This window comes from Mustela erminea, chromosome 11 (assembly GCF_009829155.1).
Source record: "Mustela erminea isolate mMusErm1 chromosome 11, mMusErm1.Pri, whole genome shotgun sequence".
NCBI lineage: Eukaryota > Metazoa > Chordata > Mammalia > Carnivora > Mustelidae > Mustela > Mustela erminea.
In genome coordinates this window covers 59,531,554-59,547,295 of record NC_045624.1, presented here as the reverse complement: position 1 = coordinate 59,547,295, position 15,742 = coordinate 59,531,554, and the positions used below count along the sequence as shown (strand labels likewise).

The window sequence follows — 15,742 nt, the reverse complement described above, 5'->3', positions numbered from 1 at the left end:
AAAAATGCGAACTGCATTATGGATATAAAATAGTTTGTTTTGTAAAATAAGCGTTTCACTTTAGAAACAATTTGGATTTTGAAATGTAATGTGAATATTATCTTTGACTACCTACTTCTCTTTCTATTGAGGTTTGACTCTTCTCTGGGTTGCCTCAGTTACGCATTTCCCACTTACATATATTTTTTTAAATATTCCCACTTACATATTTATTTAATTAAGTATTTTGCAGGTGGTTAAATTTATTGTTCACCAATAAAAAATAAAATACACCTAATGACAGTGCATAGCTTTCTTCAGCATATGTGTCCTCTTTCTAGGTAGCCTCTGACCTAGATAAGAGGACTCAACATTGCAGATATATAATGTGCATCTCCAGCAAAATTGCCCATAAGAATAACTTCATTATTCTGGGAAGCTAGATCTATAAAACATGTAAGATGTAGAAGTGTTCCGCCTATACAATTTCTGGTAAGTACAACATGACTAAGTGGTGAAGCCTGAGTCAGCTTCAGTTAGAGCACACCTTACGAAAACGTTTACTGTGCCATGAAGAAAAAAGGAAATATAGTGGGCAAAGGTGTCTACTTGGCAGTAATGGGGTATTTTTGATCTATAGAGCACTGCCTTGATCAATGGAAAAGAATCAGCCCTGGAAGCATTTAATGGTATAGCATACCAGTTCTTCACAAAAACCCCAAGTTAGAGCAGAATGATGAGAAGGAAAAACTCACCAGGACTACTGGACAGATTGTTGTGGGTGGTAAAATATGGTCCTTCAAAGGTCCGCAGTCACATTCAGGTTTGAGATGAGAAGCACATTTATTATGCAGCTAGGAAAGAGAAAGAAGACACTATCATTTGGCATGACAACAGCAAATATGGAGCAGATATTTCAACTGAGATACAGCAAATGCATTAAAAATACATCAAAAGGATTCCAAGAACAATTAAGAGGATCAAAAAGGGAATGAGGTTATGTTTGCCCTTATATATCTACCTTAAATCCACCGTTCAGCAACTTCTATGACCTAGCCTATATATTTTCGAATTCTGAGAAATGTTTATATTCAAAATACTTTAGATTTTATACCAATAAATGCCTGATTTCCTTGACAAATGCAAATTATTGTCTCTTCCTTTGCTTATCTGTTAGCATAATTCTGAAACCACTGTGCGCCGAGGATGCTTTTTTTTTTTTTTTTGACCCTCCTGTTTTCTCAAAGTCATTCCAAAGTGCACAGCTCAGTATGGGGCATAATTGATCCCATCATTAGTTTTAACTTTGTAATTCAATATGTAAATGTAACCAGAGATTCATCTCAGTAGGAGCAGGATATAAATATAAGAAGATGATTATGATTATAAAAATTTATCTTTATATTGTATTTATCAGCTCTACATTAAGTTAGGGTATAATCACATAATGTTTTTTACTTTTTAACATGTATGAATCTAAACTGTATTTTTATCCATCTTGGTCACAAGTTTAAATTAAGGTGTTATAACATAGTGCATTAAATAGTGATTTTTAAAATTGAGGTGGTAGTTTTTATGGGAATCATACAAATTTGCTAAAGGCATCTAGGGATTTCTTGCTCTCTCACTCCATCTTAATTTAATATAAAATTATTAAAATATAAAATTTATTATAAAATATTACTACTTTAGAACAATTATACGTGTTAGTAAAGTAACGTGTTTTGTTCAAAACAAAAATGGAGTGGCATCATTTTTCAGTTTTGAACCAAAGTCACTCCGTTTAAGTCATGGCTACATTAATTTTCCAAACAAGCTTACCTTAGTAAGCAGTTAATTAGCAATCAAACATAAACCCCCAAAGAGTGTTGATTTACTATTGGTGATAGAACTCCCCTGAAGCGGTATTCTGTTGCCCTTCAATCTAAAACATCCGTCGTACTAACAACTCCTTGCCCTGCGTTAAGGCTACTTGGGTAATGATTCCTACACATAAGGCCCCATTACATGAAATGAAAGAACCTCTCCATATACATCCATGGTTAGCAGCTGCTTCTCAGTGACATGTAAACTCCTTCTAAGACAATGATTTAGTCTTCTTCTTTTTTTTTTTTAATTTATTTGACAGAGAGAGATCACAAGTAGGCAGAGAGGCAGGCAGAGAAAGAGGGGAAAGGCAGGCTCCCTGCTGAGCAGAGAGCCTGATGTGGGTCTTGATGTGGGGCTCGATCCCAGGACCCTGAGATCACAACCTGAGCTGAAGGCAGAGGCTTTAACCCACTGAGCCACCCAGGTGCCCCGACAATGGTTTAGTCTTCTTACCAAGCGCTGCTGATCTACATCAAGAGGCAAGAGGTGTTAAAAACAGAGGTTCACGCCACATGTACAAAAGAGCTAAATAAATGGATGTTTTGATTTGGCAAATGAAAATTTGGTGGTGAAATGTATTATTAATTTATTGGACTTAATTTCCTTAGAATAAATCATGGCTCTGGAATTTGAGATTTGGACCTAATGGACAATGGATTCCTCAAAAGGTATGTTGAAGTCCTCACTCTTGGTACCTGTGAATGTGAACTTATTTGGAAATAAGATCTCTGTAGATGTATTCAGGTTCAGCTGAAGTTTTACAGGATAAAGAAAAGCCAGGTCCAATGACTATGAGGGTGTCCTCATAAGAAGAGAAAAATCTGGACCTACAGGGGCAGAGATGGAGGGAAGAGGCCATGTGGCAACACAGGAAAAGATCTGGTGATGCAGCCACAAGCCAAGGAAGAGCAAGGAGGGCAGGCTCCCAGCAGAGCCCAGGAAGCCGCAAGGAAGCGTTCTCCCAGACACCTTTCAGATGGACTCTGATTTCAAATTTCTGGCCTCCAGTACTAAAGGAGAATAAGGCTCTGTTGTTTAAAGCTACTCATTTTGTGGCATTTTGTGATGGCAGTCCTGGGAAGCTTACATCTTAATCACTATGAAAAAATGAACCAAAACCAAAGACAAACGATGAGTCTTAAGGCTCTTCTATGCCAGGGTGTCACAGCAAAAAAGGCTTTTGTTTTTTGATCCTGTATGACCTCTTTAAATCTGAGAATGCAGAATCTAAGAAGCCTCTAATCTGTAGAGGCAAGATCTACATTAAAGACCCTTGAGTGTACGGAATGAGAAAGTTCTGAATTTTTTTTCCTCTTCCCTGAAGTTCGTTCAGCCTCATATGTGACTCTGAAGGACAGAGGGGCAGGGCACACTCTGGCAGGCCCACACTGACCACAGATATTCTATCTGAGGGCCTCCCTCTCCCCCACGCCTCCTTTCCATGTGTTTCCAACAATTTGCAACTGATATGGCAAAGGATAACGATCCTTTCTGTATATTTATTTGAAGCCTACCAGATGTAAGAAGAGATGACAAACATAAAATGAACTTAATGATAGTTTTTTGTCTTTTTCCTTTTTTAAAGACCATTTTCCAGCAAAAAAAAAAAAAAAAAAAAAAACCAAAACCCACAAAAGACTTCAATAGAATCACACTTGAGCTGAACAGAGTATGTGTATAGGGGGTAAATCTTCATATTTGGGTATGGGGATTTCAGAATATAAGCAAATATATTTTTTATAAATATATATAAGCAAATAAAACTTTCTGGGGCCTTTTTAGTTTGCCTATCTTGTTGTCTATATTCCTGAGCTTTGTCCAAGCAGCTGTGAGGCAGAATCCTGAAGGAACATGGTCAAGTAGCAGACTCTAGAAGAAAGTCGGTAGTCATATGATCACGCAGTGCAAAAAAAAATCTCCTGCCCCAAAAGTCTGTATTAACTAGTAACGTGCACTGATACCTTACTTTTTTTTTAAAGACTGGGAACTGAGAGCTGCTCAATGTACTTGGGTGGCCATCAACACCACCATGACATTGCATGAAACCCAAAGTGTCAAAACGGAGGACACCATATGGGAACTACTGATCATTCTCATCATTTCAAAAGCTAGAAGACAAATTTGTATAGCAGTTCTAGTTTATTCACCATATTGCTGAGAGACACACTTGAAGACAAAGTACAAAATGTGAAAGCCAAAAAAAGTAACTTATAGTTCTCAGTACTATTTATGAAGATTAAGAGTGAACATCATTTGGGGAGCCTAGGTAGTCCAGTCAGTTAAGGGACCCACTTTCGGTTTTTGCTCAGATCATAATCTCAGGGTCATGGAATGAAGCAGAACCCTGGTTGGAGACCCCAGGTTGGAGACCCCTACCCCCAGCTTGGAGCCTGCTTCAGGCTCCCTGTTCAGAATAGAGACTGCTGGAGATTCTCTCTGTCTCTTCCCCCCGACCCACCTCCCCTACTCACACACTCTCTGTCCCTCGCTCTCAGATAAAGAAAGAAAAGAAGAAAGAAAGAAAGAAACCCTTCAAAAAAAAGTGAGGATCATTTTTTGCTGTGAACCCTAAACTGCTCTAAAAGTAAAAAGTCTATTTAAAAAAGGCAAATATCAAAAAATACAAGCCATATGATAGATTTTAAATTTTTTAAAAAGATTTTATTTATTTACTTGAGAGAGAGAGAGTGAAAGAGAGCATGAGAGGAGAAAAGGTCAGATGGAGAAAGCAGACTCCTTGCAGAGCAGTGAGCGCGATGCGGGACTCAATCCTGGAACTCCAGGATCATGACCTGAGCTGAATGCAGTCGCTTAACCAACTGAGCCACCCAGGCGCCCCCATATGATAGATTTTAAAAGCACCTTCCCTCCCCCAACCCAAAATCTTAGGTTACTGGCAATGCTTTATTTCTTGATCAGATTCTTTTTTTTTTTTAAGGTTTTTTATTTCTTTATTTGACAGAGAGAGAGATGACAAATAGGCAGAGAGGCAGGCAGTGAGAGAGGGGAAGCAGGCTCCCCACCTAGCAGAGAGCCCAACGCAGAGCTCGATCTCAGGACCCCGAGATCACGACCTGAGCCAAAGGCAGAGTCTTTAACCCACTGAGACACCCAGGCACCTCTCTTGATCAGATTGTTATTACATGAGTTGTTCATTTATGCAAAATTCATCCAGTTCTACCCTTAAGATATTTATATTCTTCAGCATGTATGTTATTTTTCAATATAATTTTAAAAAGGAAAAAGGTGAACATAATCAGCAATAAAAACAATTTGCTTAAACTTGAGGCCATGACATTTTACAGACAAGGGTATAAGAAAAAGACACAGCTGAGTCCTTTTCAGTGTCAGTAAGATGCTGAAGATTGAAAATTGTCTTAAAGACAACCCAGATCCCAAATCAGCAGAAGTGAAAATACAAAAATCCTTATCAAGAATATAAATAAACTAGAGCACAGATGAATCCTGCCTCTTCAATAAAATGGCCAGTGGAGCCCCAGAGATAAGAAATTGTTACCTTCAATAACATGGAGGACATTAGGAGAAGGAAAGGAAAAGTGAACTGGGGAAAATTGAAGGGGAAGATGAACCATGAGAGACTCAGGACTCTGATAAACAAACAGAGGGTTTTGGAGGGGAGGGGATAGGGAGTTGGGTGAGCCTGGTGGTGGGTATTGCATGGAGCACTGGGTGTGATGCATAAACAATGAATCTTGGAACACTTTAAAAAAAATTAAATTAACAAAACAAAAAGAAATTGTTGCCTTCTTTTAAGTGTTTTTATTTTGGTTCCTGGGTGTCTTTGCATTCTTTTAAGAGTAAGGCACAGAAATCCTTAAGTCATTTTATTTTTATATGTACAGAAATTCTTTTTTTTTTTTAAGATTTTATTTATTTATTTGACAGAGATCACAAGCAGGCACAGAGGCAGGCAGAGAGTGGGGGGGGGGCGGGGAGCAGGCTCCCTGTGGAGCAGAGAGCTCAATGCTGGGCTCGATCCCAGGACCCTGGGATCATGAGCTGAGGCGAAGGCAGAGGCTTAACCCACTGAGCCACCCAGGCACCCCCAGAAATTCTCTTTTGTATTAACTGAATCAGTCCTATATCTAGGAAATTCATAAAATATGAACCAGCTTTTCCTGGAAATGAATTAAACACTTGGAAATAATTTCAGAGTTTATGACAATTTCCAATGGCACCTAATTTACAGCCAGATCTGTGTTTATTGGGAAAAGCTGTCTCAAGTTAGGAAGAAAAAGAAAACATGTGAAAGTACGTATGCGTGTGAATGTGTGTATATGCACGTGTATGTATTTACAGGGTGGAGTTGTGGAAAGAGTTGGGGTACTATATTGAGAATAAAGCACTAGAATCTAACAAGTCAAGGGAGGAAAAAAATAGAAAATAAATTTCCATATGTATTTGTAGGAAAATAAGACACAGACGTCATTCTTCTAAAGAAAAACTAAGTGCCCTGATTTAAAGGAACATTGTTGGTTTATACATTCTTTTGTTTCTAACATTTTGCAAATTCAGGATCCTGCTTAAATGCAGATATTTGCTAAAGCATAAATCTTCTTATTGGAAAGGCATTGGAAACACTACTACTCATAGCCTAATATTTTAATAAAGGAGTAGACCCACATGATACCGAAAGTAAATAAATCATAGCCTTTGTAGGCTTTCTTTTGTCAAGTTCAAATGAAATGTATCACCCTCCTATCTTGCTGAGTCCCACCTCACTCGGGACATTTTAGTACAACCAGGAGCAAATTACAACTTGTTTTTAAAAGAATGTCAAGGAAATACACTCTCAGCAGAACTGAACTCATATTCACAGTGGGATCTTAGAAACAGAGAATGTAAGCAAGTGAAAGAAGAGAGAACCAATGAAGATATTTAGCCTGGCTGACTGAATTATAAAACACAAAAAATGGTTGCATAAATGCTAGAAGATAGTTCACAGTCTTAGGAGTTTTCTGTTTTTATTTTTTAAGTGGTTAGATTTGCAACAGGATATAAAACTCAGTTTCCTAAGACCTTAATTTTATATCTTTAAGATGGCAAATTAGTATCATTTCAAGGAGCCACCAATTGCTGACTAAAAAGTGGGTATTAAAATGAGTTCTTAACTTTAGTATTTGTGTAAACCTACTTGTATACCTGATGCAGACTGAGGGAAAAACAGAAATTAAAGATGTGTATTTAAAATTCCATATCTAGGGGCACCTGGGTGGCTCAGTGTGGTAAGCCTCTGCCTTCGGCTCAGGTCATGATTTCAGGGTCCTGGGATCGAGCCCCACATCGGGCTCTCTGCTCAGCAGGGAGCCTGCTTCCCCCTCTCTCTCTGCCTCCCTCTCTGCCTACTTGTGATCTCTCTCTGTCAAATAAATAAAATCTTAAAAAAAAGAAAATGAAAAACTTCTCTATTAAAAAAAAATTCCATATCTAACATTAAGAAGATGAGCACATTTGTGATTAAAGTGAACTTACCAAGGACCTCCCCTAAGCTCCACACTCTGTCAAGCATTTTCGGTGATTTAAAAAAAAAAAATGTATATTTTTGACCAGGAGCTTGAGCACAATGTAATCTAAAAATGTGCACAACATTAATATGCAGACGTGAAACCTCTGGAAAACATTTAGTCTTTTCTTCTGGTACGGAGTAATTGTATAGAAGGTATTCCAAAAAAGAGAACGATTAGTGTCAAGGACCATTTCAAGGCAGATATAGACCTTATTGTGGTTTTGCAGGTGTAGTTAGAATTGAAGGTGGATACACTCAAGGGAATAGAGTCAGCAAAGTAACAGGCAAGCGGGAAGCGTGGCCTTCCCAAGGGACTGCCCACAGTTCTCCACAGCTACAGCAGGGGCTGTGTGTAGAAAGGAATAACATATACGTCATGTGCTTAGGCTCGGGTCTGATATTTGAGGAACTGAAAACCAGGTCGGGTAGGAGGAAGTGAGGGCTGCATTTATTATCACAGAACTATTATAGGGTGCTGAAGGTGGCATATGATAACAAACTAGTATTTTCAGAAGATGATTCTGGAGGTGGTTTGCAGCCTGCATTATAGGAAAAGTACCTTCTGTTAGGGAGCTAAGCCAAGAGAGTCTGACTCTAATCTAGTTAAGAGGTGCTAAGAGTTTGCACTTGGGCTGTGAATGATGGCTACAAAAACTCAAATCTGAGAGCGATATTTTAAGGAGAAAATGTCAAGGCTCAGTGATAGGTTGAATATATGAGAGAAAGGTGAAAGACAAGAATAAAAGAAATTGACTTCTAACTTTATTTCCAATGACTGCAAGCATGATGATACCATGTCTGATAGAAAATAGAGAGCTGGAATACTTGCTTTTTACGAATATAAATAAATCAGCTTAGTCTAGGATTTAGTGAGATTCAGGACCACATGGTTCTGGATGATTTTAGAATATGAAGATGCTATTCTTTTCTGACTCAGACTGCGCAACTAGATCCTTCCAGAGGTGAAAGAGAAAGGGCATGAGTAATATTCATGGAGTGCCCTCTGTGAGCCAGGAGTTGGGATTTTGTGCCCTGGGGTATTTTACCCAGTTTTCACTATGATAATAATTGTCAATTACTGAGTACTTCTTATGTGTGAGGTCTTGCTCTAAACACATTCACACAGATTTTTTTTTAACACATGTAATTCTTAAAACAATCCTATATGATAGGTATTGTTAACTCCATTTTATAAATTAGGAAACTGCCCCAAGCTTCTTATATACCTGTTCCAAGATTATACAACTGCTATCTTAATTGTTGGACAGTGAACTTATTAAGAATCTGGTCAGTTGAACTTAGAAGACTCCACCCATTTCCAAAAATAATACATAAAAGAAAGCAATAGCCTTGGAGAAACTCATGAAATGAAGCCAAGTTTCATTCTCTTTGTTTCTCTTTGCAATCTGTTTCCTACAGACTCCATTCAGATAGGTCTTCCTAAAGCTAGGCATTGTGATGCTAAGAGAGCCCATCTCTTTCACAACTTCTGCTAGGTATTTTCTATATTAATAGTACTTTCTGGGAAGCATGTGGACATAAAAAAGTAGATTCAGTCTCTTTAAAGGCAATCAGTAATAATAAGAAAACACTGGGGTTGAGAACAGATCAACCTTATACTAAAATCATCATATAATCGTTCAAGAAGAAAGTATACATTACACCAAATATATAAATATTCTTAGGTAAGTATATTTTGTTTAACTAGGTATGAAATCATTAAATTAATAAATATGTGCTTAAAAGTGCTTACAGTTAAAAATCCAAAAGTGAGGGGCACCTGGGTGGCTCAGTGGTTAAGCCTTTGCCTTTGGCTCAGGTCATGATCTCAGGGTTCTGGGATTGAGTCCCACATCGGGCTCTCTGCTCAGCAGGAAGCCTGTTTCGTCCTCTCTCTCTCTCTCTCTCTCTCTCTCTGCCTGCCTCTCTGCCTACTTGTGATCTCTGTCAAATACATAAATAAAATCTTAAAAAAAAAAAATCCAAAAGTGCATAGAGAATGAACTTACTTTGGAGAGGGTTACATATTCCTCTGAATACATGAGAACTTTAAAAAAAAATTATGCAAGTCTTGTTTCATGAACCCAATACCCATAGGAACTCTAGAGATCATGGTTTGCATAAAATAAGGCTGAGGCCCACCAGAAGGCTCTGGACTTTGCAGAGCTTAGTAAGTTGGCAGCCATTTTTTTTTTTTTAACTCTTCCTTAAACCCCTCAGTGCTCTCTTATTTCCTGAACAGAACCAAAGGATTTAGAGTCTTTTATGGTTTATATTGTGCTCTGCTATAGTGACAGAATCATCTTCATTTACACATTGATCTAAAGAATAAGATGTCAGGGGCACGTTTTCTGAATTGATTTGGACATGAAATCCCGAGATTTTTAAAAGTATAGTTTATTCAGAGGCCACAACCTATTTCCTACAAAAAGGAGGACAAATTTCTTTCCTTTTAAAAATATTTTATTTATTTATTTATTTATTTATTTATTTAAGAAAGACTGGCAGTGGGGGGTTAGTAGAAGAAGAGGGAAAAGCAGACTTCATGCTTAGTGAGGAGCCCAATGTGGGGCTTGATCCCATGAGGCTGACATCAAGACCTAAATCAAAACCAAGAGTTGGATGCTTAACCGACTGAGCCACCCAGGTGCCCCAGGAAGGCCCAATTTCTTACAAGGCTGAGGCCAAGATTAAGATCAAATATAAATGTACAACTGGGGGCACCTGAGTGGCTCAGTGGGTTAAAGCCTCTGCCTTTGGCACAGGTCATGATCCCAGGACCCTGGGATCTCCCCAGGGCTCTCCTGGTAAGTAGTCGAGGTAGCAATGTAGGTTTATGGAATCACAGATAAGAGGGACATTAAAACATACGAAAGAAAACCAGGAAAACAAAATGGAATATAAAACAAGAAAAGAATTTCAAGATTCCTTGAATGTCAATAACAGACTACTAGCAGTGATAACTTCAAGGAGAGTCATTTTTATAGAATGGAAAGGGCAGAAGACATACCTCATGGATATTAAAATTAAAAAAAAAAAAGAAAGAGATCAGTCAAATAAAGAAAATTCTAGAAACTCACAAACCTTTGTACTGGAAGCTCACAAGCCTCATGCATATTTTTAGAGTATTCAAAATGTGTGCACATTTAAAACACATTAATTTTTTAAGAAATAAAAAAAGAAAAGCAAAATAATAAACTTAAGATATTACATTTGAAATTTATGAAGAATGGGAAAAAAACTTGAAGTACAAGGGAGAAATAAATTTGGATATTCTCTAAATTCAGCTTATGTTAAAGTAAAGAGAGAACTAAGGAAAGAAGCACTATATGGGGAAATTAGGGAAACAGGCTTCTACAATATTGAATCAAAAACTACGTATTCTTATAGATACTTAGCAAAAAAACAAAACAAAAATCCCAATTATCATGTGTACAAATTTTCTAAAAAATCAAATAGTTGTGTTCTTCTTAAAACTGAGTACTCAACATGTTTAAGTAATCCATATGTGTAATTTAAATCATTGTTAGACATTTTATTATAAAAACCAAACACTTCAAAAAAATAAAACTCTTCCATAATTGAGGAAATTTCAAATGTAAATGTAATTTAACTGACTAATAGCTGAAAATGACTGAAGAAAATGTGTTCATTTAAAAAAAGTATATAATCGTATTTTTTAAATGCAAGTCACAGTTCATTCTCTCATTATCCTGTGTGTATGCATATGTGTGTTTAAGAAAAATTGTAAATGGTTTGTGGGGTGTGGGGTTGAAGGGCACTATAGAAAAATTTAAACTGAAACACTGCTCCCTACTGTTTTAATCTCACAAAAGCAAGAACAATTTTTCCTATAATAGGGCTCATACACTAGCTGGAAAAACAGTGTGTGGGAGAGGGGAAATAATCCCCTAAATATTTCTGTACTATATTATAAAAATGAGATTCTAATTAATTTCCAGAAATTAAACACAAAACTCTAGCAATTACCATCTATTTGAACCAGGCATTGATAATAACGCAAACCAGGAAGAATCTTAAAATTTCCCAGAAAAAGACCAATTTACCTCTTCTTTCTCAATCATCAATATCATTCTAATGACTAGAGTTTACATCTGTAAACATTATATGTAAATACCATATGTAAAATTTCATACCTCAAATTATGATACAGGGGAAGGAGTAAGGCAACGACATGTGGTGAAAAAGGGCAAAATAAGTTCTTAAAAGGATCAAGAACTAAAATATGGACCCACTTGCATGTTTCCCTAGCCATGCGGTCAACGACAATTTGCTATGTTTTTCTTGGTTTTAGCATCTTCACTATGTAATTAAGTCTTTGGATCACATTATTCATCTGTCTACCCATTGTAAGCCCATAGATTCTGTTATTAAAATATATTTACAGCATGTGAGACAGAAATTTCTTCTAAAACAGCATTAGGGATGGAGAGAGAGCTAAATTCTACTCAGACTGTGTCCCACACGCGTCACCCACCCATGAGCCATGACATCTCATCACCTTCCTGGTACCTCCCAGAGTTCCATGGAGCATTGGTGGAATCCGCATAATGGTATAGTCTTTAAGGTTGTCAGTAGCTCTAAAATTCTGGATTCTATGAGGACAAATCTGACTTTGACCTTTATCCCAGTGAGAGATGGACGACTTTATGCCCACTTAGTCTAAAATTCAGGATGATTGCCCGGGATAAAACTCTTGGAGGGTATGGGATACGCAGTCTCCACTGTGAGTGAATGCTAGAGATTTGTTTTCCAGTGTTACTCACTGTGATCTGACACCAAACACAATGCAGTCCTGTCAGGCCCTGGTAACATTTGACCGTTTTGTGGCACTTATCACACTTGGTTGGGCAGTTACCTTCAACCCAGTAATGATGCATGACCTAGAACAGAACAAGAGTACCGTGATAAGAAGAGCCATCCATACACACCACCCCAAGCAGGTGAGCAGAGCTGCACACTTACATCAGTGTTCTTCTTGGACTTCACGTAAGTCTTGATGCAAGAAGGAGGCGCTCTAGCCACACAGCGCTCATGGACTGTGTACTTGCAAACTGAAAAGAAACACGTACATGCATTCAGAGCTAATCCTGGTCCTGATTGCAATTTTATAGGGAAAGAATGACATTAACAGAACCTCATTTCGTATCCACTGCTCCCTAATCAATCCAATCAGCGACATCAAGAAAAAGTCTAAGTTGACTGTTTTTACCATGGACTACAAAAGGCCAATTAGTACAGGAAATATTATGCATGTGAAAAACCAAGACTCCTCTATCATGGCATAGCAGGAAATGCTTAATTAAATCAGGCCTCACTCAAATTTTTCACAATAATTCCCAGATGACAGAAATATTAAAGACAAATTGATGACTGCCAAATGGCTTGGTGTCATTTGCTAGAAGGAAGAGATCTATATTTTACAAAGTATAGGCATGAGAGCAGCTGGAGGGCATGGAAATAAAAGCTCACGAGTTTATGCTATTTTCTCTATTGATTTATCTAAACCTTAAATGGCTGATTAGTCCATTTCCAGAGAGTAGATTTCATCATACATGCCAGGCCTTCAGTATAAGTTTATCCCTCATTTGCCATCATGGTACTGTTCCTCCAAAAGGAACAACATTTTCTAAAAATATATAAATATACAACAAGAACTAAAGAAAAAAATGACCATATATTCCTTTCAATGAAACAAAAACAAACCCTTATATAGAATTAGAATGAAAAATACTAAATCCACGTAATATTTGCATAGCAAAACTGTTCCAAAATATCCACATTTATGATTTCCTTTGGTGACACTGAGAAAGAAGCCAGACTTTTTCTTCTCTTTCCATATTGGTGATAATGTTGAGGATTGTATTTGCCACAATGGTTAGTTACAATTTGTGAACAAAATTCTCACTCTCTATATGACATCACTCACATTATTTGTGTTATCATTCTGCTTCATATGCTCCTGTAAGTAGAATCTACCATGAAAAATCCTTTACCTTAAAAATAACAAAACTTTAAAAACATATCACTTCCTTTGTACATACAGAACGTTCTAGCATAACTAGCCTTTCAAATGTGGCCACCAGAAACTGCCCTCTGAAGTGATATACTGTAATTACATATAACTTTATTAATATCACTTAAATGTGTTCATTAATATCACTAAAACATGGTTTTAATGTCAAAGAATAGATCTCAGAGGAAGTCAATTCTCAGATATACTACCAAAGAAGCTGCTACCTAAAAATAGCATTAGAAAACCATATATTGTATGAAGGCCAAGTAAGAAATCAGATTTAAAATAAATGCACAAAAATGGGCTGTGAAACTTGATAGTTTCAGTAACTCCACACATAGTAGAAAAGGAAATGGATGGACAAATCGCTGGACCAAGAGAATGTCATACTTTAGTGAGGAGGACACATTGTCCCCTGTTTTAACAGGGGCATTAGAGAATGTACTATTTCTCGGGTATAAATATTAATGAAAAATACTTAGGTGGCTTTTATAAATTAATTGTTACATACTCCACCAGAAAATTCTAGTGGGCAGTACTCACTCAACAGAATACAATGAAAAATGCAGAGATAAATGTACTGAAGTGGAAATAACGGCCACAACTCAGGAGATGGCAATCTTTGGGTTCCAATTTCCACTAACCATATAGGAAGGTTTTCCTCAAGACAGCCTTAAAAATCAAGTGCCTGAGGTGTAAGATTGGTTTGCATTCTTAATTTGAGTACAAATTCATAATCAATTAATTCGACTATTTCTTTAATGACCTAAAAAGAACTGGCTCATTATAGGAAGACAATGTGAATAAAGCGGCTAACTTGAAAATTAAAGGGCAAATATGAGTAAGATATAAATATGAGAAACCAGTGGGCATTCTCATAATTATCCCAGGAAAAAATGGGAATCATATGTAAATCAAACTACAATGGAAAGAAAATGGCTGATGAATTGGAAAATGTCCTTCGCTCTTTTCCAAGGGGAGAGTTTCCTAAAACTGAAGGAAGTTAAAGCTAGAGTGACCTAAACATTTAGGAACGTGCTGTAGGGTAACATAAACCCAAGGTACAGGAAGGGTCAGAATGATTTCTTAGGTCTCCATCTACAAACAGGATTATTCCATGAAATCAACCTTTCGTCGTTGGAGGTGATGACATCCAGGCAAAGCAAAGGTACTCACAGGAACAGCAGAGGCCCTGCTTCCCCACACCGATCAGCATGTTCAGGCAAAGATTGCAGTAGGCAGGTTTATTAAAGTGCTTGAGTCGCCACACATGCTGTCCATCATCCTTCACGTTCTGCACAGGACGTAAGAGAAACAGATTTCACTTAATGAAATAAACAGTGGAATATGCAAGTGCCAATAAAACTCAGAGCTGGACTGAGGCATTTGAAGACAATCTGTTATTTCATCCCTGCCTTTCTCCAAGATCGCCAAAGAGTCTAGAAAAACACATGTGCTCTAGTGGAATGAGATCCTGCTAACAACTCTCGGATACTATAGCAACGCACACATTCTTGTCTAATGTCAACAGTCCAACAGCAGGTCCCAAACCATCATAATGACCTGCCAAACTGAGCACTCCCGAAGAACAAGGACATATCTGCCTCGCCTCTGAATATTTTATCCCTAACACAATTCCAGAAACAAATAAATGGATAAAGAAAGAGAAAACATTCTTCAGTGGAAGAGCCTGACACATAAAAACTCGGGAAGACTGTTAACCCTTGCTTAGTAGTAGGAATGTGCAAATTTCACGATGGTGGGGTCTTAGGAGGCAGAGGGATGGGACAGAATGGGAGGGGAAAGATCAATACTTCAAGGTAAGTTATTGGTAATATTTTAAGACTTCAATTGGGGATTACTTACAGCTTATAATTTATATTAGCATATTTTTGTATGTCACAAATAGCAAATTTTAAAAGGTAAATTTTTTTAAGGACCTAATCTTATTACCATGTTGGTTCTTCCTCTTTTGTAAAATATGAATGATTTTAATCTCATAGAAAGGTGCTAAAATATTAAAACTATTATTACTGTATTTATAACAATTACTGTAGTTATTTGCTGCAATAAAACCTTAGGTTTAAATTAATTCACATTTTAGCATAACAACTATAATTATAATTTACCTTTCTAAGTAAAACTATATAAGCCATAATAACTACTTCTCTAAAAGGCCTTTAATTATATCTGTATTATTCGGATTGAAGCAAAATGAAATAATATGATGATCATGAGTCTCTTGAATCCCTTACAAGAAGGTCAAGATATTAAGTGAAGTTATTATATATCATTACTTTTGTTAGTATCACTTTCTGCATTCACATGTA

The 15,742-nt window shown here is 37.1% G+C and overlaps 1 protein-coding gene across 5 annotated transcripts in view; it reads right to left on the bottom strand.

Annotated features, from left to right (window-relative positions):
• Positions 1-15,742, bottom strand: part of DGKB (diacylglycerol kinase beta) — a 700,192-nt gene that overhangs the window by 479,302 nt on the left and 205,148 nt on the right. For all 5 annotated transcript variants that reach the window (XM_032305332.1, XM_032305334.1, XM_032305329.1 and 2 more), the window contains 4 exons: positions 14,589-14,706; positions 12,362-12,450; positions 12,163-12,279; positions 735-833 (listed from right to left, as the gene is read on the bottom strand). In XM_032305332.1, coding sequence (XP_032161223.1) covers positions 735-833; positions 12,163-12,279; positions 12,362-12,450; positions 14,589-14,706 — 423 coding nt within the window. The remainder of the gene's footprint in view (positions 1-734; positions 834-12,162; positions 12,280-12,361; positions 12,451-14,588; positions 14,707-15,742) is intronic.